This window comes from Schistocerca piceifrons, chromosome 3 (assembly GCF_021461385.2).
Source record: "Schistocerca piceifrons isolate TAMUIC-IGC-003096 chromosome 3, iqSchPice1.1, whole genome shotgun sequence".
Classification (NCBI taxonomy): Eukaryota; Metazoa; Arthropoda; class Insecta; order Orthoptera; family Acrididae; genus Schistocerca; species Schistocerca piceifrons.
Window position 1 is genome coordinate 723,004,293 of NC_060140.1, and position 23,268 is coordinate 723,027,560.

General features: G+C 39.7%; 1 protein-coding gene across 2 annotated transcripts in view; it reads right to left on the reverse strand.

Moving 5' to 3' along the window:
- The window catches only part of LOC124789513 (acetyl-coenzyme A transporter 1), a 73,264-nt gene extending 50,240 nt beyond the window's left edge, over positions 1-23,024 (reverse strand). Inside the window, exons 1-5 of one of the 2 annotated variants that reach the window (XM_047256900.1) lie at positions 22,851-23,024; positions 22,504-22,758; positions 12,992-13,290; positions 12,748-12,902; positions 10,548-10,744 (exon numbers count right to left, since the gene is read on the reverse strand). In XM_047256900.1, coding sequence (XP_047112856.1) covers positions 10,548-10,744; positions 12,748-12,902; positions 12,992-13,290; positions 22,504-22,716 — 864 coding nt within the window. In that variant the 5' untranslated portion in view covers positions 22,717-22,758; positions 22,851-23,024. Of the gene's footprint in view, positions 1-10,547; positions 10,745-12,747; positions 12,903-12,991; positions 13,291-22,503; positions 22,766-22,850 lie in introns of both variants that reach the window. The other variant, XM_047256899.1, reaches the window with a different exon arrangement.
- Positions 23,025-23,268: the final 244 nt, after the last annotated feature.

Genomic DNA, 23,268 nt, shown 5'->3' on the forward strand with positions numbered 1-23,268 from the left:
TCTATTGGCCAGAAAATAAGTACCCAACATGTCTGATACAAACAGACTATATTATTGAGGCCCTGTGACCTATAATTAAGTTGGTGTAAACAAGTAACAATTTCAAATCAAACATAAATGTTCATCACACCAGAATTCAAGGATTTTTATTTAAAGGCAAGAAACATAGCTCTCGCTGTAGAAAGTTAAAACCATGATACGTTTCGTGCCAGTTTAGGCATGTCATCAGGTGGTCAAAAAAAGAGATTAGAAAAGAAGTATTTTACAATTTTTCTTTTTACACAGGCTTCGTGCATACTATTACATTAGGTACTTACTTAATTGCATCTGCAACATTATTTAACACTTTTCTTGAAGCCTCTCACTGTACTTCATGTCATTAATAAAAATAAAACCCACTAGAACTATTTATCAAATACATAAAACAGGATGTCCCTACAACAACATAAAACGAGTATTTGATGTGAAGGGAGTTCAATAAGCTCTTCAAAGTGTGCGACATTGTATACAACCAACATAAAAAAATACCACAATATCATCTGGAGATGATTCACGCTCAGCTGTAAGGAACAATGAACTATCTAGGTCCCTATGCAAGCAACCAAGAGGACAACTGCATTGGCCATGGTATCCGAAAACCCAGTGAGATGGCAATAGAGAAAGTAGAGCTAGTGCACCAAAAGACGAAAGGTAAAATAGGGGAAGGTCCCGTACAATATAAAAAATAAATTACAATCGAAATAAAAGTTTGTACTGATAGCAAAATACATTGCCAAAAATTAGAACAATTGGCTATCAGGATAGACAGTCAAAATTTTCTAAAATATTTCTGTATCTCATTTCTGTCTGGGTGTTCAAGGTGAGCTCAGGAGACTTTTGTAAGACTCGGAAAATCGCTCTCTCTTCTAAAATATTAAGGTAGTTACCCTCATTCTCCAAATTTATGATCTGCATTTTCTCATTTATGTCCATGATCCAATGTCCTGTGTCATGTATATTTGCACTTAGTGCTGATCGTGAATTTGCACAATTGGTTTGTTCTTTAAACTGAGTTGGAAAACTTCTGTCAATATGGCCTATATATTTGACACCACAATGCTGACGAGAGATGCAGTAGCCACCTAATAACTTAGACATATCACAAAGCATACTTTCCTTATGTCTAACTTTCTGGACGTTGTTCTTAGGAATATAAGACGCCGAGGTATTGTTTTATGAAACCAGGGATTTGCCTATTCTATCAGAAACACTTCCAAAGAAAGGAATCCTGTAGTACTTTCTTCTAGTGGAATCTGTATTATCGGTTGTGATAAGAGAGCTGAAGGTCTTTGAACGGGATGAAAGTTCTGCCTCATTGTGATTCCTATTTAGTCTCCATACAATATACCGGTTAATGGTACGTACAAAAATGTTGCAAACATTCGAGGCTTCTATTATTTGCGTTGTTAGAACTCACATTCGAAAGCCTCGGCAGATAACTGACACTATGCAGCCTGTGCAGAAGTGCTCTGAATGTCACCCTCTTCTCCATTCCATAGTAAACTGAATATTGTGTTATATTTTGTTTAATCCCTCCAAAAAATTTTCACAGTCCTGAAAAGAGCCTCTATATAATTAAAATAATGTCATCAACGTACCTTGATATTAGCAAGGCAGTAGTATCATGGAGAACCTATTTCTGTATGGATGCAGTATCTTCGAACATGAAATAATTGAAATTAAAGACTAGTTTGAGGAACTGGACTACTTCGTTGATGTCATCCCATGGTCTTCCGCTATGCTCAGTAAGATTACTACTTATTATTTGATGCAGTTGGTTGTTTGGGTTGCTGGAATACATGTTCTTATGTCAAAGAGTACCAACAAAGTGCCCTCAGGTATGGAAAGGTCTGAAAATTATTTTAAATGATGTCATCTCTATTGGAAATATTAAAATTCAGCAGATGTTTGAAATACTTAAAAAATTTTTTTGTCCTTTAGTGTTTTCTTAATGTTAGCTACATACTTTGCAGTAGAGTCACACCTACTTTCCTTTATGTTATTTACCTCAATAAACTGGTTAACTTTATCAATGTATTGATCTTGTATAAACTGTCATGAAATCAGTTGTGGTTCCATAAAACTTTCTACAGCCAGAGCACTATCTGATGCCTATATATAAAAATGTGGACATCTGGCTGTCGTTGCCTGCAATTCAAGATAATACGTATAGAATTTAAGTATCTTACATGCAAGGCACTAACTCAAAGTAATGATCTTCCAAATATAACTTTGATGAACTAGTGACTGCAGTGGAATATCACACAAAATGACCACATGGGACTTTATATCTGAAGTGCCAGGATAGTTCCAATACTGCTTAACACATTGTTTCACAAGATTCTCTACAACAATTAAATTTTCACACCCAGTCATGATCAAAAGGCCACATGCAATTATCTACCATAACACCCAGCAAGTAGACAGTAAGATAATAAGCACAGCCCTATGTACCAGAGTGAGCCATGGGAAAAGCTTTGATCATCTGATCTAACCACTTCTAAACCTGTAGTTACTGTGGCAACTTTTGAGCACTGATCAAAGTCACTCCCTACAGAACTTTATACTTTGTAAACATCAGATGACCTAACAATAAAGGTGCTGCTAAGGATGAACTGCCAACATGGTCTGCCTGGAGCCAACACCCATAGACGTCTGCTCAAAACAACAGAACACAACCTGTATTTGTAACTTCTGCTCAGCCTGTTACATCAGACATGTCACTTTTCCTCATGTTAGATGACCATTGGATTGTCTCCCATATAGAGTGAACTGAGACATACAGGCGACAGTAGATTTGTTGAATTAACTTCTTTATTCCAGCCCTCGGCCATAGTACACCACGAACAGCTTGGTGGAGATGTCCATTTGCCTCTCAGACGAAACAATAAATGACCAGCATTGCTAACAGTGCAAAGAGTGGGGCCAAGCGTGGCATCACTCAAATGCCACTGTCAGTAATGTCTCCGGCTGCGACTGTGATGACAGTGCGGCAGTGTAGTCAACAAATCCACGGAGGTGGCCGGATTGCCCTCCAACAAGCAGGCAGCTCTCTGCTCCAGCAGCAACTGCTTTCATGACTCAGGGCAGGCTGCCCTGCCCCGTGGTCAAACAGTGGACCCCGTACTGCATTCCACGATGTCACTCTGAGTGTCACAGACTCATGGCATAGGCTGTGATACTGAGATGAAAATATTTTAGTGCACAAATGGCTGAGTACTTATTTGCTCCAGACTATGTTCATTTAGGGCTTAATGTACGCACTCTGAACACTTCCGTGGTGGCAAGTGAGGAGAGGCTTCCGTCCTTCCACTAGTGTATTGCAGTGTTGGCTGTTGCTGTACTGCATCCAGCTGGCTCTGTTTCAAAATGCTTGTCAGCCGTGTTTTGCTTTGCAATGCATAACACTCTTACCTGCCTGTGGCTGGCTCTGCTGCAACTCGCTTCCAAAATGGTGTACTTTTTGACCGAATATAATCAACACATTGCACTAATATTCAGAATTAAGCTACTTTTATGGGCCACAACAGTAACCCACAATTACAACTCACTAGGAGACCTCCTTTTAGTAATTTTAGGATTGACCTGTCTAGTACAAAAAGTATTTTTATAGGTGGGCTATTTCTTCTCTCCCACCTTGCAACAGCAGGGATGAGACCATCCTGCTATTGGCAAGGGTAACTGGTCCTAAAACATTCATGGCGCCTCTTTTTCATCCTTCTCTGGAACCCAGCTTTTACCCATTCAAGCGGACTCATGTATCTCGTGGCCACATCTTGTCTGTGGTGTCAGTGCCAGACACCACACTTGCTAGGTGGTAGTTTTAAATCGGCCGCGGTCCATTAGTACATGTCCAACCCGCATGTCGCCACTGTCAGTGATCGCAGACCGAGCGCCACCACAAGGCAGGTCTCGAGATACAGACTAGCACTCGCCCAGTTGTACGGACGACTTAGCTAGCGATGCAACACTGAAGAAGCCTCGTTTATTTGCAGAGAAGATAGTTAGAATAGCCTTCAGCTAAGTCAATGGCTACGACCTAGCAAGGCGCCATAGCAATTGATAGTTATCGTATGAAGCATGTCTCATCAAGAACGATGTATACAAATGATGGATTAAAGTTAAGTATTCCAGCAGCTACATACTTTTCTTTATAGCATTCATTACATATCCTGTTTCAGACCTAACACCCGCCTGCTTGAGTTAGCGCGTGCATCTTGGCCGCCTCTTTCAATTAGTGTGCGTAGTGTTGGCAAGTCTGCCGACACTACATTGTCAATATGCATGACAATGGTCAAACACAGCTTTCGCTCACCTTCATGAATTCTGATGCGATGATTGATTAAAATCATACAGCACTTAAAACCAATGTCGGATTTAAATGTGGACTGCTTCAATAGTTTGCAAAATTCCAGTAGCCTATTTTACACTCCGTTCTACAACAAGTTATACTTTCCCTTAACTTAAGACACTAACGTGAACTAGGTTCCTACATGAGCATGGACAGGGAAATAACATGACACTGCTACGTCTCGCATGCAGACTACTGTCTAACGATTCCCACTCGTTGACTTTGGGAACCTCCAGAGTGGTCAACTCCAGTTCAGTGCAATGGTGCTGCTGCTGATGGAATTCGTACCGCACACCTCAGAGGTAATTGTGGTGAGTGCTTTCAGCCAGTGATATGTCTGATTCTGTCTACAGCCTTCATGCATCAAAGGTGACCAGATGCTGGAGTACCATGGAAAAACTTCACTATAGCTGGTCACTGATGAGGTGGGATGATGAGCAATCTTTTTCACAACATCGAATAATACTTCCTCTCATACAGTCTTCCATTTATTAAGTGAAATTCTCCTTTGTCAGTAAAAGGATTCTATGGTTTTCAGCAATGCTGTATATTACCTCTGTTCAACAGCAATTCCACTTAATGCAGGAATGATTCAGATTTTGTCCACGACCCTGTGTTCCACGACAAGACTTCTTTAAAGGTAGTTAGTGTTCTTGTGAATATGTTTCTTGTCATATACCACTGTGACATATTCCTAAAGCTCCAGTGCCAATCTCACTAGTTGACTTGTAAGGTTCTTCACACTTGTTAGTTATCATAGAGAATGATGGTCCTTCAAAATGGTGAATGGTTTTACAGATAAATACGGCTGGAACTCACTGATGGCCCAAACAACTTCAAGGCACTCTTTCTTGGTTGTAGAGTAGTTCATACCAGATATCGACAGTGCTCTGCAACCATAAGCTATTAGTTTTTCAGCACCTTCTTTAATTTGTAATAGAACTGCACCTATCTCATAACCATTAGCATCAATGTGAAGTTCTGACTTGGCATTCTCATCATATAATGCTTGGACAGGAGATGTTAGTGCCCCCTTAAGGGTAAGGTAATATTTTACTTGCACCATGTTACAGGGAAATCCAGCATCTCCTTGCAGCAGTTCTTGCAAAGCAGTGCCTTGGCACAGAAGTTTTACATGAAACAGTGGTAATACGAGCAAATTAATACTTTAATGTGCCGAGGAGTTAGAAAGTCGGTGACCGCTATTATTTTCTCCGATACAGGATGGCATCCTCTGTCACACACTGGAAGCGCTAAGATTTGTATTTCTTGGGCAACGAAGAGGCAATCTTTTGGACTCAGGCAGTTGTCTGAACACACTTCAACACAGTTGTTATTGACTTAGTTGTTGTTCAAATATCTTTGAAAACACAAAAATGTCACCCAGATAGAAAATAGATGTTTATTTAAGGTGTCAAAGCAAGGTGTCCACACACACTCGAAGTTGGCAGGAGCATTCCATTGTCCAAACAGCATGACATTGAATATGTAAGGGCCACCAGGAGTTGTGGAAAACAGTCTTTTCCATCATCCTCATCAACTTTGATTTGCCAATAGCCTTACTAAATGTACACAGTTGAGTCTTAATTTGCTCCTCTCCAGCAGTCTAGGTAATCATCAATGCCTGGCAATGTTTAGATGCATTATTTTTGTGATTTTGTTCATTCACAGATAGTCAGTGCACAAATGCCATGTGCAACCCCCCTCCTTCATGAAGACCAATACAGAGGAACAAGGACTCTTAACACCGAATGGTCTCATCTTGCAGTATCTTCTCTACTTCCTCCAGGATTATCCATCATTCAGTTGGTGGCTTCCTATGCAATTACTGGCTAACTGGCAGATAATACCCAGTGTTGACATGGTGTTTTACCGTAAGCCTCTTGGTCTGTCTTTTCTCCACTTTGGATCTGAAAACATCCAAAAATAGGCAAAAAACAGTTAACACTCACTCACATTGTTCCTCGGTCAGATTAGATACTTTTAGCAGTTCTATACTAGTTTCATCTTCATTGTCTGTACTGGTTGTGGAACACAATTTTTCCTTGTCTATGGCATTAAGGCGCTCTTCTTGGACACACACAGATTTAAGGATGAGCTGTGGCTGCTCATAACAATTTGATCCAAAGTTCTCCTTGATCACCTACAATGTTTACGGCCATCGCTGGCAGGTTATTTCTTCTGTGAGCCAGAGTAGCTTTTTGCAATTGACAAAAGCTTCACAGTTTAATTGAGCATCTAGATTGATGACTGGAACATGTCTCATTGATGACAATGAGTTAACAATGTCTTCAATGCCAAACAAACATCCAGAGCAATCTTTGTTATATGTGCTCGCTGCAATAGCTTTGTTGGTCTGGGCCTCTGATCTTCCAGTCTATGACTGATAACATTATGAATACACTCTGACAAGAACACAGATTCACAGGACTCTGTTCTGTTGTTGGCACTCTTGCAATAGATGTTCCTGTTGGCTGGACATAATTCTCATTTGTGACTTTCTGCACATTCACTTCTGTACCATAGAATGTACTCTTCTTTAAATGTTGCCAATGAGTATTCAACACTACCGAAAAGGAAGCCCGAGCTGACTAGCACCTGGACAGGTTAGCTGTCGATGATGATGTCAATGAGATTTCCTGACATGTTTATGACTGTCATCCATGGAAGATATCCATCCGTAGTGGCCTCACCATTGGATATAGTTGCTCAGCTTAGAATCCTCAATTCTGACGTCTATGCAAGCAGCTGATACCTCTGTATGATGACAAGGAATGGCCATGGCGAGTTGGAGAACTACCTCGTCCTGGGCACAGCAACAGACTTCATCAAACTGGTTGACAATTATTGTCTGCAGTTAATTGGTGAGAACAGAACTGTCATGATAGTTGACATCTGCTAACGTAGTTGTCATTAAAAAACCTCTTCTCCTTTTTGTGCAATAGTGTACAACATATACAAGGTGTCCACAGTGAAAAAGTATGTTTTCCTCTGCCCTCCAAATGTCTGTTCTGTGGGGCATTATACTTGGAGTAGAAGTTGGTTGAACCTGCGTTGTTTGTGTACAAGGTTGTCATTCAATGGCTGTGGCATTGAGTTGGCAGAGTATGTTCTGGTGGGGGTGATCGGTGTTAAAGACTGATACATGTCTTCTTCAACATCTTCTATTACTTCCTGATGTACAGGGTCAACATTTATGGCTGCTATCTTGTGCTTACTCAGCCTGACATTTCTGGCTCTCTCTATCTCTTCTCTTACAACCTGGCATATGAGAGAGGAAAGATCACTGTGGTCTTCTACAACTGCCATAGGGATCACAATTGGGAGTTGGTCATATTTTTTTTGTCCAATTCTTTTCTGTTGAGTTTCCGCACTGCACTGGCAAAACATGATGAATCCCTCTGTGGTTGTGACCAGCTTTTATCAGAAGGAAGAGCTTGTTACATGTCTTCTGAAACTCTTTCATCAAATGTGAGATATTGTAAGCTTCACAATTCAAATTTGCAGTTCAGTCTGAAATTTATCTCACTTACTGAGCTTCTCTTCCCTCTTCTCAAATCACTGCTGAGCTCTGCTGTGAAGTAGAAGTAAACATTTGGAAAGAATAGTGGAATCAAGTATGTGTGAAAAAATTAAGGACGAAATTAACTTTCACATGATGTATCACTGCCACATACTTAGTTCGATAAAACTTGCACCATACATAAAAACAACTGGTACGGTACGGTATAGAAGGTAACTGGAAGAAATACAAAATGAGACAAACAGAAATGATACATTTATTCAGAGGTAATAGCTACAATGAAACCCCCTGAACATCACAAGATGTGGGAAGTGGTTCTTAAAAGGATGTGTGATCACCACAGATGGTGATGCATGCTCTGCAGTGTGCTCCCTTACTGGTCACAAGGTTAGTTAGGAGTTCTTGTTGTAGGGTGTTCTATATCACCACCAGTGCAACTGACAACTGCTGGATGATCACTGGCACATGTGGCTGTGCAGAAATGTGTTTCCCCAATGCATACCAAACATGCTGAACAAGCCAGGAGAATGCGCAGGCCACAACATTCACAAAAATCCACTTTGTTCCAAGAGCCTGTGCAGTTCAATGTGGTTCGCACATTGTCATCCACAAAAATGAAGTCAGGGCTGAATGAACCCCTGAAAAGCGGTAAGTAGTACAGTGTCAAAATAACATTTAGCAGTGGGTATACCATGTTCACAAATTTGGAAGTCAGTATGCTCATGCAACATTATGCCTCTCCACACCGTAGCACTTTAACCACCAAAACGATCATGTTAGACAATGTTCCTTGGTGTTTCACATGTTCCCATTTCTCCCAGCGTGAGAGCACATCCAGAATTACTACTCAGACTAAATCTGTTTCCATACAAGAAGACCGCTCCACTCTTCTTTGGTCTAGTTCCTATCCACCTGGCACCATTGCAAACAGTTCTGTTTATGTACAAGTGTCTATGGAACAGAACATCCAGGTTGCCGGACAAAGAGACCACATCCATGCAGTTGCCGTGTCACTGGAGAGCACAAAATTTTGTGCCATGCATTCCTGTTACATGTGGTTGCAACTACATCTGTTATTTGATGCGGGTCCCTTCTTGCCGGCTGCACATTGTAGTGATCATCTGCTGCTGTAGTTGACAGTGATTGATAACTTTTTTCCTTCTGGCAGCTGTGCCCATTGTTAGGAATGTTTCCCAAGCATGTGAAACAATGCTGAGCAGTACCAAATTCTTGGGGTTACACTTGCCACACATCATCCTTCTTCCAGTTTCCTGATGTTTCTTCGCCATGTGAAGTCATCCAAATGCTGTCTCAAGGCAACGGTGAAATGAAGAACACCATCAAAGGTTCACTGATTGACACAGTTTTTCCCCATTTCTCCTACTGGCTTGTGTTGCAGGGAACACCCCATTTGGCACTGTTTTCACTCAGACCTCATGTGGTGTTACGTTCAGCTTTCTGTGCATGACTGGGAAACCTCTGGCAACATGCTCATTCAATTTCAGTCATGTTCTCAAAGTTGGTAACATGTTATGTTATTGTATCTGTATCACACTTAAGTTTTGCAGAGCAGTGTATTTCTATGCAGTTTCTGTGACCTCACATCTGTTAAACTGATGAGGAGTGGCATGTTTATAAATAAAGGTTAGAGAGATGCTTAAGCCAGTTCAGAGTGAGCTGATGTTAAGGTAGGTCACTCAGACCTACAATACTTTGATTTCTAAGAATACCTTCCAAAAGTATGTAGGAAACAATGGGAAAACAAGGTTTATGGCTGTTGTTACTGTTAACTTCTATAGTGAACTATGTTTGTGAAACAAATACTGTGGTATTATTACATGGTTAATATTCACACAGACCAAGCAACTCTAGGACCAGACTCTTGGAATGGATTGTAGTCAGTTTACTTTATTATTTATTACTGATGATCCATATGTTAGATTTGTGGTGTCATAGAAAGGGGCCTCAGAATTTAAGTTTTTATCAGCCTCCAGCATAGAAAACATCACAAGATGGAGACTGTCAACTCATTCTTATACCTTGGTACAGTGCTGACAGAAAATGGTGGGTCTGGAGAAGACGTGAAGAACCATATAAAGAAGGCAAATGCTGCCTTCGTACAACTGTATCCAATACGTTAAACAGAATCATCTCATACAAAACAAAACTTTGTATTTTTAATACAAATGTGGATGCTGGCCTCTATATCGGCGAAGGCTGCAAAGTAGACAAGAACATAATGTCACAGCTTCAGAGCTTCATAAATAGCTGTCTCTTGCAGACCGTGAATGTTTGATGGCTGGAAAAAATAAATAATGAGGAACTCTGGAGGAGAACAAATCAGATACATGAGAGAAAGTGGTGGTAGTTGGGTACACACTAAGAAAGTGAGATGGAGGAATTGAGAAGCAGGCACTGGAATGAAATCCCCAGGAAACAATTAAGAGAGGCAGGTCCAGAAATAAATATAAGAACACACCAGAAGGGAAAGCAAAGAGAGTTTGCAAGACCAGATCAGAATTGAGGGACATGGCCAAAGATGGGGGGGGGGGGGGATGGCAAGTTCTTGGGGCCACAGCAATTAAATTGGGTAAGTCAAAATATTTCAAAATTGCAAAGCCATGTGTTACTCACCTTGCTAGTTAACAGAACAACAATGGTTGTACGGACTGCAGGCAGACGTACTATATCCCACAACAACTTGTATGTCTCTTTGACACCTAAATCAGTGTCATGTGGTTCATTTCCTTCACGACATGGAATCTCATGTTTGAATAGGCCAACAAGTGTTGTTGTGACTAGAAATACTAGTCCCCAGAAGTACAGAAAACCTGTAACACACAAACGTACCATTATATTCATTTTGCAAAGCAACAAGTATTGCTAACAGAATGGATAAATGTATCATTGTTTCAATTATTTTTGTTATGTCCAGCCTGAAGGATACAACAACAATAAATTAAAAATTAAGTTACCAGAAGTAAGATGGCAATCAGGTGTCACCAGCATGGCTACAAAACACTACAAAACACCAAAAGAAAAATTCACTTGATAAAACTACAATTACAATGAGATAGAAAGGCTGACCAAGACTTACATTCAGGAGGAGAAATTCCAAATACAGTTGACAATCACAAATAAAAGGTAGGTATGGAGAAGGGGGCGGAGGGCCTTGCTTTGGAACAGTTAGTTCCTTTGCAAGGGGAGGGAAGAGGAATAGGTTGGAGAAGAAGAGCAAGTCACTTAGGCTCCAGTTTGAGAAGAATCTATCTGTAGTGATGACAGGGGTGACAAAGATGAGCAGCTTTACTGCACTGTGGAGAAAATTGGGTTGGACTGAAAGGATAGAAGAACAGTTTATGAATTGTACAAACATCAGAGAACAAAAATTGGTTTGAATACAGTAAAGAAGATCCAATGCTGATCAAAAATCCACAGGGGAAAATAAATCTAAACCACCTCTTTCATGTCCTTTCAGCTGCATTCATGTGTGTCAAATTTACATGCTATCAATTTCAGAGCCCAGTGGATCCATCTTCAGGAACTTAAAAAGGATGAAGAAATCAATAAATTTATTGATTAAGCACATGACAGAACTGTTTTTCATATACTTTTCCATGGGGCATTTAACAACAGTACAGGACATATCAAAACTAGACAGCAAAAAATATAATGGCTTATAAGTGTAAAGGAAAATAACGTAAAAGTAAGAGGGCAAAGCACTTACTACAAGGATGTGGAAGTAAAAGTATCAATTCACGCCCAAAGACTCCTCAATAATGACAATTTATTACTATTATCACTCAAAAGCTTTTAAATTTGTTCTGGCACTACAGATAGAACAATATAGCTGCGCATGTGTAGGTGTGTCTACTAGGAAGGACACTCCAAAATCTTAGTAACATTTTTAATCTTCTTTGTTCTTTGAGATGCAGTCTGTCAATCTTTTTTATCTACCTACCAACCACTCAATGTCTCAAGTAGGGTGTATATGGTGGATAGTTACCTTTACTTCTTCAATTAGTTGTCTTACACACAGGATTTTCAAGGAACATAAACACAGCTGTAGATTGGGAATGACAGCGTAATAACATATCTTGTAAAGGAATATGTCTATATAATTTACAAAAAGTATGTTCACAAGACTAAAAGGGTAAGTTCTTACCAAACTAAAGGAAGTTTTAACAATGTGATTGAAAATAAGTAAATAGAGAAACATCATTTCTTGCACCTGCTTCTCTCTCTTTCTGCTTGCATTATGTGGGTCTCTCTTATCCTGGATCCTGGTTAACCATTAAGAAGGAACTTCTTGACCCAAAAGCTGTAACTGCTGTTATATAGTTTTATATGTTTGGATTAGCTGTGCAGGAAATTTTGTTCCCTGAAAGTACATATTGGCCACCCCCAACTGCCTCTTTGTGAATAGAAGTGATGTCTTTCCAAGAACGTAACGACACATAAAACAAAAATGGTGTACCTTGCTTCCACAATGTCAATAACCCCACAGCAGAATCTAGTCTCATTCACTTCTACTTTGTCAGTACCTACATAGCAAAACCTTTCTTCCTTGTTTAAAAAATAATCTTTTCCACTAATGTTCCTTTACTTCAATTTTGACTGCTGTTTGCCACGAAAACTAGATTTGACATAAGGCAATAAAGTAGATCTAAAACTGCGATGCTATGTCACAGTTCCTGAAGCTTTCAGCTGTCATTCCTTTATGGTTCCATGTGAATCTTTATTTTCGTTTCTTGTATGTCATAAGATTAGAAGAGAACAACAGGATCAGTTTTTTTCCCCGATAGTACGTATATAGTTAATTTGTATACAATACCTGATAATGTTACTAATCCCTGAGGTTCTGGCTCAGATCTAAGGTATGCATTACAGAACTCAGCTGATTCTAATCCCATAAACACAACATATCCTAAGAAATATCCAGCAGTCTGTCCAACACTGTTGCAAGTTGAGGCATGTCCTACATTGTTCCTGCAAGATTGTAGAGGAAGTCACATTAATTTAAATAGCAGAAGAAACAGTAAATAATTACAATTAACTTGTTGCTGCAGCATAACTACCTCTTGAGCATGGTGAGAGCCCATCCATCAACTGCAATATCTTGTGTGGCCGCTAAGAAGTTGAGACAGAAGAAAAATGCTGTCAAGGTCCCAGTACTAGGGCCATTTGTTCCTGCAGATTCTCCTTCAAGCCAGTGTTCTACATTAGCTGATAAGAACATCATGAAAAAACCAATCAGGTACTGAGTTGGTACCAGCCATGACTTCCGTCGACCAAAGCGTGTGGAGAAAACTGAGTCCACAATTGGGGCCCACAAAAGCTTCAGGCTAAATGGCCAATGCGCAAAACTAAATTCAGCCTACAAAAATACACAAGAAGAATTTTATGTAAAAAGTTAATAGACTGACCAAACCATCTTATTAAAAAGTTTGCTAATTACTATTTACCTCCTGAAGAAGAGAATAAGCTTTAGACATTTACACTGCTTTACTAACATTATGCTAAGGAGTGTTCCACAGACAGAATACTCATAACTTTTACTCACACAGCAAAGAAGTTACTTATACTTAAATAGTTGACTTCAGCACTGAAGGGAAGCTATTACATTGACATTACAGTAACCAGTGTTTCTATTGCAGAATATTGCTTAAGGGGAGCCGGAACAATGAAAATGACAAAATTAATGTTTTTTGGGTTTTTTCCATTATAAAATTATTGGAATTATCTGAATAAAACAAATCAAGAAATATCCAGCAGTCTGTCCAACACTGTTGCAAGTTGAAGCATGTCCTACATTGTTCCTGCACCCTTCTAAGTGAATTCTAAGTGTGTTTTTTATCACTGCAAAGTTGACGTGCTGCGTAAACGGTTGCAGCGACTTGGTGTGTGACCTCTGATGGCACCACTTGCTGGTTGCAAGCAGGGTATCTTTGAGGAATTAGACAGTGTTTTGTTTTCCAACATTGTATGGCTTTATCTCTGTGACAAGTGACTGTTCATATTGGTACACATAAACGCTATACCATGTGTGTTGACTTGGTGGAGTTTGCTTTGTGCTGTTTAGCTGTTCAAATTTGCATATTTGACTAATTTTGCTCGTTCTGTTTTACGTATTTGGTTTGTGGATATCAATATGCCCCGTTTCAGCAATTGAGTGTTTAAGAAAAAGCACAATGAGTGGAAGAAGAAATCTTTTGTTGTTTCGAAGGGAGATGCTGCTCAGACTGCTTTGCCAACTACTCCAGATGAATGTGATAGACCTTCTTCCAGCAAGAAACTTTGTGACAGCAAAGAAAAATTTGAAAACTATGAAAGTGACAGTAATGATGTGAATGAAATAATTAACATTTCTTTGCTCTCTAATATTTTGAAACATAACGTATTATGCCAAGCTTGCAAAGAAAGAGGACTGGAATTGAAAATAACTACACACATTGGTTTGGCATGTAAAATGTTACTGAAGTGTAACAAATGTGCTGCAGAAGTTTCAGTTGAAGAAGCTGTGACAGATAACGTGAATTGTAGAGATTTAACTGTTGCTTTACATGGATCATGGCAACGCAGAAGGCATAAATCTGTAAATGGAGTTGTGACAGCTACCAGTGGCGACAGTTGCAAAGTAATTGACGTTGCTATTCTCTCAAAACATTGTAGAGGGCAATACCAAGGATGAACATAGTGAAAGTTATGAAGCAAATTTTCACGGCACAAGTGGAGCGATGGAAGTAGAGGGAGAGAAAGCAATTTTTTCCAGATCACAGAAGCGGTAAAATGTACAATACACTAACTATCTAGGAGATGGTGATTCTAAGGGATATAAAGCTGTCGACGAACTCAAACCTTATAGCAATGAAATTCACATTAAAAAACAGGAGAGCATTGGACATGTGCAGAAGCGCATGGGGGATCACCTGCGCAAACTAAAGCAGACATTAGGATCCCAGAAGCTTAGTGATGGTAAGACCCTTGGAGGAAGACGAAGATTGACAGATGAAGCAATTGACAGATTGCAGAGGTATTATGGGTGTGCAATTAGGCAAAATACAAGAAGCATTGAGCATATGAGGAGAGCAGTATGAGCATTATTTTTTCACACTGCATCAACAAATGAGCACCCACAACATGCACTGTGCCCCACAGGTGATGATATTCAGAGATTTATTACAGCCAAGTTTATTGGAAAAGTGTTTACATGGGAAAACACAAAATCCAAATGAAAGTGTAAATAATTTAATTTGGATTAGGATTCCGAAAAGAGTGTTTGTACAGATAAAAACATTGCATTTAGGAATGTATAATGCAGTAGCAACGTGCAGTGAAGGAAACCTTATCAAATGTGATGTGCTGAAACGTTTAGGTTTCCAACCAGAACACAACACCATTTCCACAATGCGCCTAATTGATGAAGAAAGACTAAGACGTGCAGGAGAGACAAACGCCTACAACATGCAGCAAAAGGGAAGAAAAGACCAGTGAAAAGGAAACTAACACTGGAAAAAGAAGAGGATGCTGATAATCCATCATATGGGGCAGGAATGTATCAAAAAACTTTGGAAGCCGTTTCCCGTAACTTTAAAATTTTCATCTTTGAGGAACATTTTCTCAAAAACTGCTAACAGTATATCAATGAAATTTATACACAATATTGTTTACTTCTTTTCCTTCATTTTTATAACAAATTCTAATTCTGTATAATTCAAGAATTATGGAAGAAAAAGTGTAAAATTTTAGAGAAAAAAAAGCATCTGTTTTAAAAAATTGTAAAACAAAAACCAATAAATATTTCTTAACATGGCATTTTAACTTCGTAGAGAAATATTCACTGAAAATGTAGTCCAAATTTCAGAGCAATATATTTAATGGTTTTAGAAAAAATGTTCCTTCTATTTGCTAAAATTAACATGGAGGAGATTGATCATTCTGGCTCCCCTTAAATGTGTGGGGAAAACAGTCATAGGTTTGTTTGACGCAAGGGAGATTGTCACAAAGAAGCTGAATAGCCCTAACCTGGCAGCTGATTAAAACCAGATGCCAACTATCTTGTTTCAAGTGTAAGTATTAAAAGAGAAATCTAGGAATATATTACACAGGGACCATGGAGACAAGATTAAACTACATTATATCGAGCACGAAGGCTTTTAAGATATCATCCTTCCTGTGCTCCATATGTGATTGGAACAGAAAGATGTGTGGCTCAATCGAAATTTGCAGTACCACCCTTTGTTCTGACCCATGATGTAACTGTGTTGTGTGACATCATTATGGTATGGAAACTTTGAAATGGATTGTGTTTACAGAGGGCAAGTTGGAGTAAGTGGTGATGCTCTCTAGTGAGGGATCTTCATATTTCTAAGTTGTTTGTGAGTGATTTTCGTTTGGTGTTGGACTTAGTGTGTGTGTTTTGGAAGTTTGTTTTTGTTGACTTCTCAGTGAGTTATTTTACTGTTGTTAGTTATTGTCCACTAATTTGTTTTTAGTTTTGGAATTGTAAGCTCACTGTGCTGTTAATGGTTTGAAATTTAATTGTTTTTCATTTGGTACTAGGTACGGGTCTGCAGTAATTACCAACTTTGGACGGTGATTGAAAACACATATATTATTCTTTGGACAGTCATCTGGGTTTGCTTCACATTCATGCCCAGTTCTAATTTTTGACAGTTCACTTTTACTGTTGGTTGTCATGTGAGAATCTAACAAATTAAGAGATTAAACCTTGTTAACGTGTGTCATGTGAATCTCAGCATTTTTATGTCTGAAATGATGAAAGCAGGCATTTAAGTGGCACAAAAGCAGACCATAAGCAATACACAGAGTGTAACAGTGATTTTGCGTAGCTATGTTAAGTGAAACTAGACAAATGAACAGCTTTTATGCCTGAAGAGGCCTTACAGAAGCAAATTAAGCATCTGCAAAATTAAATTGCTGCAGCAAATGACCTAAATTTATACAAGTACAACAGTTTGCCCGCTGCGTCTTACGTGGTTCCCATTCCTAAGATGAAAACACAGATACCGAAGTTCCTCCCACAGAAAGCTGAACTGGTTCACAATGTGAGAATTGACATTTACGTAAAACAGAGTTACTAATGTATCTAAAAACAAAGATGATGTGACTTACCAAACGAAAGCGCTGGCACGTCGATAGACACACAAACAAACACAAACATACACGCAAAATTCAAGCTTTCGCAACAAACTGTTGCCTCAACAGGAAAGAGGGAAGGAGAGGGAAAGACGAAAGGAAGTGGGTTTTAAGGGAGAGGGTAAGGAGTCATTCCAATCCCGGGAGCGGAAAGACTTACCTTAGGGGGAAAAAGGACGGGTATACACTCGCGCACACACACACACATATCCATCTACACATATACAGACACAAGCAGACATATTTAAAGACCAATGGTTACACAAAGACTGCGGTAGCAGTTAACAGCTTGGATGCTCGAGCAGTCGAAATGGTGTCTGATGTTACTTTGAAACCACCCTCACAACAATATCTTCAGCTGATGAACACTTTGGTTTGATGTAAATGTAAGTCACTGGATCAATGAAAAGTGCTTCAGTTCAAGTGTATCGGCAATAGAATGCAATCTGAATTGTGGTGACATCTGAGGAACATTGTGGAAGAGGAAGCAATGTAAGGTAAAACTCTATGACATGTATGGCTGCTGCAAGTATCACTTTCAATGAACAAAAAGGGGGCATTCTACTGTGGGGCAGGTGAGTACCTCAGCATTAACTCAACTAGCTAGATAGATCACCACAGTGGAGACCAGGGATATATGGCATATGCAACAGATTAAGATCCATGAGCAGCTCCTAAGTCTTAAATACCAGATGGGCGCAATGCATAAGCAAATGCTAGGACTGGTGATGAGTAAACGGACCTGCACAAGATAAAAGATGAGGGGTATCCATCCAACCAGCAGAATCAAACAGTTGGCCAGATAGTAAATAGAGAACAAAACCACCACATACATTGGCACCAAAAGCATTTTGGTAATCAGATCACGTGATGCACATCTCCCTGCCCATTCCGAAACTGCCTCAGCAGTCTGCAGTAGGCACAGCAGGCCAAACAATTCCATACAAGTTCCAAAGTGTAGGTGAAGGAATTGATACCGCATCTGCAGATGCCAGTAGGAAGTAGTGAGACTCAGCACTCAAGATTGGCCCAGTTATTTTTGAGCAATTGACAGCATCCATACAGTGAAGTAAGCGTGCCCACTCACATTATGGCATCTGTCCAGGCAAAATAAGACTGCCTGGTGGGTGCAATTCTCTATCTTGCAATAGTTAACAACTCACCCATCTTATTTTGAGTGTGAAGTGACAGTGAACCTGGGCTACAGTAAAAAGTTCAAGTGGCAGGTGTTAATGAGTCAATATTAGATACAGACTTCATATGCTACCGATGACTGGAGATAAAGCTAGGAACAGTGAAGTGGTAACAGGCGTTACAGACAGAAATGCTAACAATGGTTCGATTGGTCCAGAAGCTAGACAAGAGATTGTTGGTCGATTACAGAAAGTATTGCATACCACAGCACATCACATTAAGAAGATGACTGGTCAACCCGTCTCACCGGCCAATGAGACTAGCACCAGGCTGCTTCTTTGCAGCGAAGAAAGAATATGAAGTGATGTTGCAGGCAGGCGTCATGTGAAGGTCTGACAGCTCCTCTGCATTACCATTACACCTAGTGAAAAAGAAAGATGACTCCTGGAGACCCTGCGGGAATTATAGCATTCTAAATACACAAACAATTCCCGACTGCTATCCAGTACACAGCCTAAGATATTTCACGAATGTGTCAGCTGGTGCTACAGTTTTCAGTGTGATGGGCTCTCTTTGAATATCTACATATGCCATTTGGTTTAAAGAATGCTGCTCAGTCATGGCGGAGGTTTGTAAATAAAGTACTAAGGGGCTTTGATTTCTGCCTAAATGATATTTTGATATTTTTGATTACGGCTGAATTACACGAGGAACATCTTAAGACAGCGTCAGACAGAATACATAAATATGGCCTGGTAAAAAATGAGGCAAAATGTGTTCTGCATCAAGAACAGGTGGCCTCAGCTACTGATTTAAACCTCTTAAAGAGAAATATAGGTCATTAAGTGCATTTCTCAGCTGAAAGTTTACTAGCAATTAAGATGAATCTTGGGGGTCATCAACTGTTACCGACGTCACCTAGCCAGAGCAGCAGAGATACATGCACAGCTGACAGAAGCACTGGCAGGTAACAACACTACAGGCAGGTGTCCCTACCATGGACAACCGCAAGGCAGCAAGCCTTTGAAATGGTAAGGGCTAGTTTGTAAACAGCAATCCTCTTATCCCATCTGGTCCACAATGCAACATTAGCAATAGTGGTGGATGCCAGCCAACAGGCTATCGAGGGAGCTCTCCATCAGTATGTCAAGAATAGTTGAAAAACTTTGGGGTTTTTCTTTCAGAAGCTGATGAAGTCCCAGACTAATTGGATTGCATAAATTAAGAGCTGCTTGCCATTTATTAAACCATATGACACTTCTGTCCTTATGCTGAAGCTACACCATAAGCCAATCTTCACTTATAGATTTGTGGACAAAGATTGTTCACCCTGGCAGTTCTGCCAGCTTGAATTCATTAGGCAGGCAACTACAGATATAGTAAGACACATAAGAGAGGCACGAAATGTGGTGACCAATTTTTTTTCTAGAGTCAGGAAATCTCTTTGGCAATAAATTATGTTCAACTAAGGACAGCACAAGCTATGGAAGAGTAGCTACAACAGTACTTGCATGATGGTTCCATAGCTGTTCAGCTCAAACAAGTGCGGTTGCTAGGTACAAAGGATATTATTTGACGTGATGTGTCTAGATCCTCACCTAGCCTATCCGTGCCTGGAATGCTACAAAGAGCAGATTTTGACAGTGTTCACAACCACATCCATCCCATTGCAAATTCCACCATTAAACTGATGATCAAGAAATTTGAGTGCTCAAATATTTAAAAAAAGACTGTTACCACTGATCAAGAGCATGTCAGCAATGCAAAGTTGGCAAACATATTCATGCCAATGGAAGAATTTCCTGAGACAAGAAGTCATTTCTCTCACATTCACACAGATCTTATTGGCCCACTTCTGCCATCAAATGAATATCTTTATATATTTACAGCTACAGACAGATATACATGTTGGGGGGAGGCAATGTCAACTGTCATATTTCAGCAGAAATCACAGCAGAGGCCTTCCTTAAAACACTGATTTCCCGTTTCAATTGCCCGGCAGACATCATGAAAGACCACGGCCAGCAATTTCTATCGATACTGTTTTTGGGACTGTCTAGATTGTGGAGGCCCCAGCATCATCATACAACATACTATCAATGCGCAAACAACAGGATGATAGAGCGATGACATAGAACACTGAAAGCTGCACTTAGGTGTCTTAAGAACACATGGACAGCTGTACTACCACTGGTTTTGCTGGGGCATCAGATAGCCTTTAAGCTGGCCATTGAGGCATCTACCATAAAGAGGGTTTATGGAGAGGGACACCTGCCATCGGAATTTTTTCAGTGACACTGATGCAAACAGAGATGGAGCTACCATATATGCTGCAACAAGTCAAGCCCAAATAGCTAAGCAGCACTACACTCGAGCATCCCATTGTGGAGATCTGAGAGCACTGATGCTGTGAACAAAAACAGTACATCCACCTTGGCAACCACGGTGCTCTGGCCTTTTCCAGGTGCTAATATGTGAGGAACATAAGGTCAGATAATTTACAATGACAAGCCAATGATGGTGTCATGAGAACAGGTGAAACCATCACATTTGCTACTCCATGTGTACCCACACAAAAACAAGATACTTTGATTCTACACCAGCAACCTTGAGTCAACTGACTAGTGTTACTTGTCTGCCTAAAGCAACATAACACTCACCTCAGCCAACAAGACCAGATGAATTGCGAAAGACACTAGTTACTTACACGAGAACAGGTTAACAGATATGACATAAATACCTGCACATCATAGGAGCTCCCTCTACCACAGGGAGGTGGTACATGAAAAATTATCACCACTGAAAAGATTGTGGTAGTTATCTGATGGCGTGTACACTGAAATATGCATTTATGGTGACAAACATACATCTCACAGTGAGTTGTCTCTCGGATGTAGAAAGCCAACAGAGTTCTTCAATTAAAAACAGTGCAATGACTTAACATTACATGTGGCTATTTTATCGACAGTGAATTCTAACACAACCTAAAATACTAAATTTCTGGCTAAAAGTCATGAAGTGACCCCTCTTTGCATTTTTCATATATTATGTAACTATATCTGTACATAACATGCATCAAAACACTATTCTGAGGCTTGTTCACCATCTAATGCACTGTTACCGAATCTGCCATCCAGTTTTAGCTTTTATCATGAAAAGTGGGTTTGAATAAGACATGAACGTAAACATTAGGCAATGTTACAGATAGATCTGCTACCTCAACTTTATTTAGCATTCAAATTCGTTAGCTTTCCCAATTAACAACCAAACTGTAGGCTTCCAACCTAACCCACACATCACTGTGCTGTGCTACACATCATGCAGTCTTTACAACCAAAATTTTGTGTGTGGGTATCTGGGTGGGGGAGGGGCTTCTAATATCACACTTTAGCCAGTTTATGTGAAGAGACATTTCAATGGACTGGAAGAAATCGCCGATCAGATTGTTGCTTAATTTAGTCTTTATCTCGACCACAACATCTACATGATGTTTAATGTGTTATGATATGTTGCTGAAGACACATCCCGTGCTGCTTGAACTCTTTGCAGAGGTTGTTGTAGTCCTAGTAGGCTATATTATTGACATTTTTCACTATCTTTTTGAGGAAAATACTGGTAATGACAAAGGACATTTAACTGCATAGTTAGGCCTACATGAATTCAAGGTTTCTGTTTTTTCCTTACATGAATAAAGAAAACTAGAAATCACTGCCATAAGTATCAGTTTTATTAATTACCGCTAGCCAAAATACACTTGTATACTTTACAAAAGTGGCAGCAGTGGTCGCTTCTGCCTGTTACTATACAGCTTGGACCTTCCACATCATAGAGAGCTCTACTTCAGTAAGGACTTTACAGAACAGAGTAACGAGCAAAGATACACAATCGTATTTTCCACATGATACATATCAAGTCTTTTGAGGTGGTACAACTTTTATTCTAATTTCTGCTGAATGCAAAGCATAACACTGAAACGCTGGTTGTCGGTCTTTTTCTCTGTTGGCCTGTTAAACCCTGTAAGTATCGGTAAAAACAGTACCTGCTGCTGTCAGTTATTTGAACTAACGACAATATACACGTCAGCGAAGAGATAATTTTATTTTTGGACGGAACAGCTGTTTCCGTTTATTACTATGCAGCGTAAACAATACCAAAATATTTTTATTTTATTTATCGTTTCGGCGAGTTGTGGTCATGTCTGTCCAACTCATATCGAACTGAAATTTTTCTGTATTAATTTCGCATTAATGTGAAAAAAAACACGAATTAAAACTATATTTGGTAGCAATTAGCTTACTTGTTGTCGATAGCTCACGCCTCTGTTACGGAGATACATAGGGATTGCCGCAGTAAGCCCAATAGGGATTCCTTGTAACAAGTACAGAAAGAACAGAATAGCGATATTTTTTTCATCTCCTTTGATGTCACTTCTCCTTTCTGGTAGATATCCGTCTTCTATATCAGTGGAGTGATTCCTCACTTCCGTCCCTGTTCGTTTACGGGTGCTCATCTTGTTATTCGCTGAGTAACTTTCAGTATCGTCGTACTCCACCTGTCAACTAAGTACACGTAATCAATGCACACCGATATATGTCAGCAACAATCCACGCCTGCAATATACATCACTCCAGTATCCAAACTAACATGTTATCACATCATGCATCCTTGTCAGGGTGAAATTTGCTTATTGTCTGACACACACATTAGCAAATGCCACTGAAAACATAAATCCCCAACAACACATTACAACTTCTCTCCCACTCTCTCTCAAACCAAAACATTATCACATGTGTATAGAGCGACGAACATGAATCAGTGCTGCCAACGTCAACTTCTGCGTTCTCAAAACAGCCAGTGTCAAGATTTCTGAACTCGTTCTTCGCGTCAGGCAACAAACTTGTCTCATTTACCAAAGATTCGTATTTTCTAGGGACTGAAACCTAAAACAGTACAATGTTTTCAACTTTATTGTATAACTGTATAATTTACACGTCCAAAGTTTGTTGTCTACGTATCCAATAAACGTAAATAAACCGAAAATACATGTTCACGATTTCATATC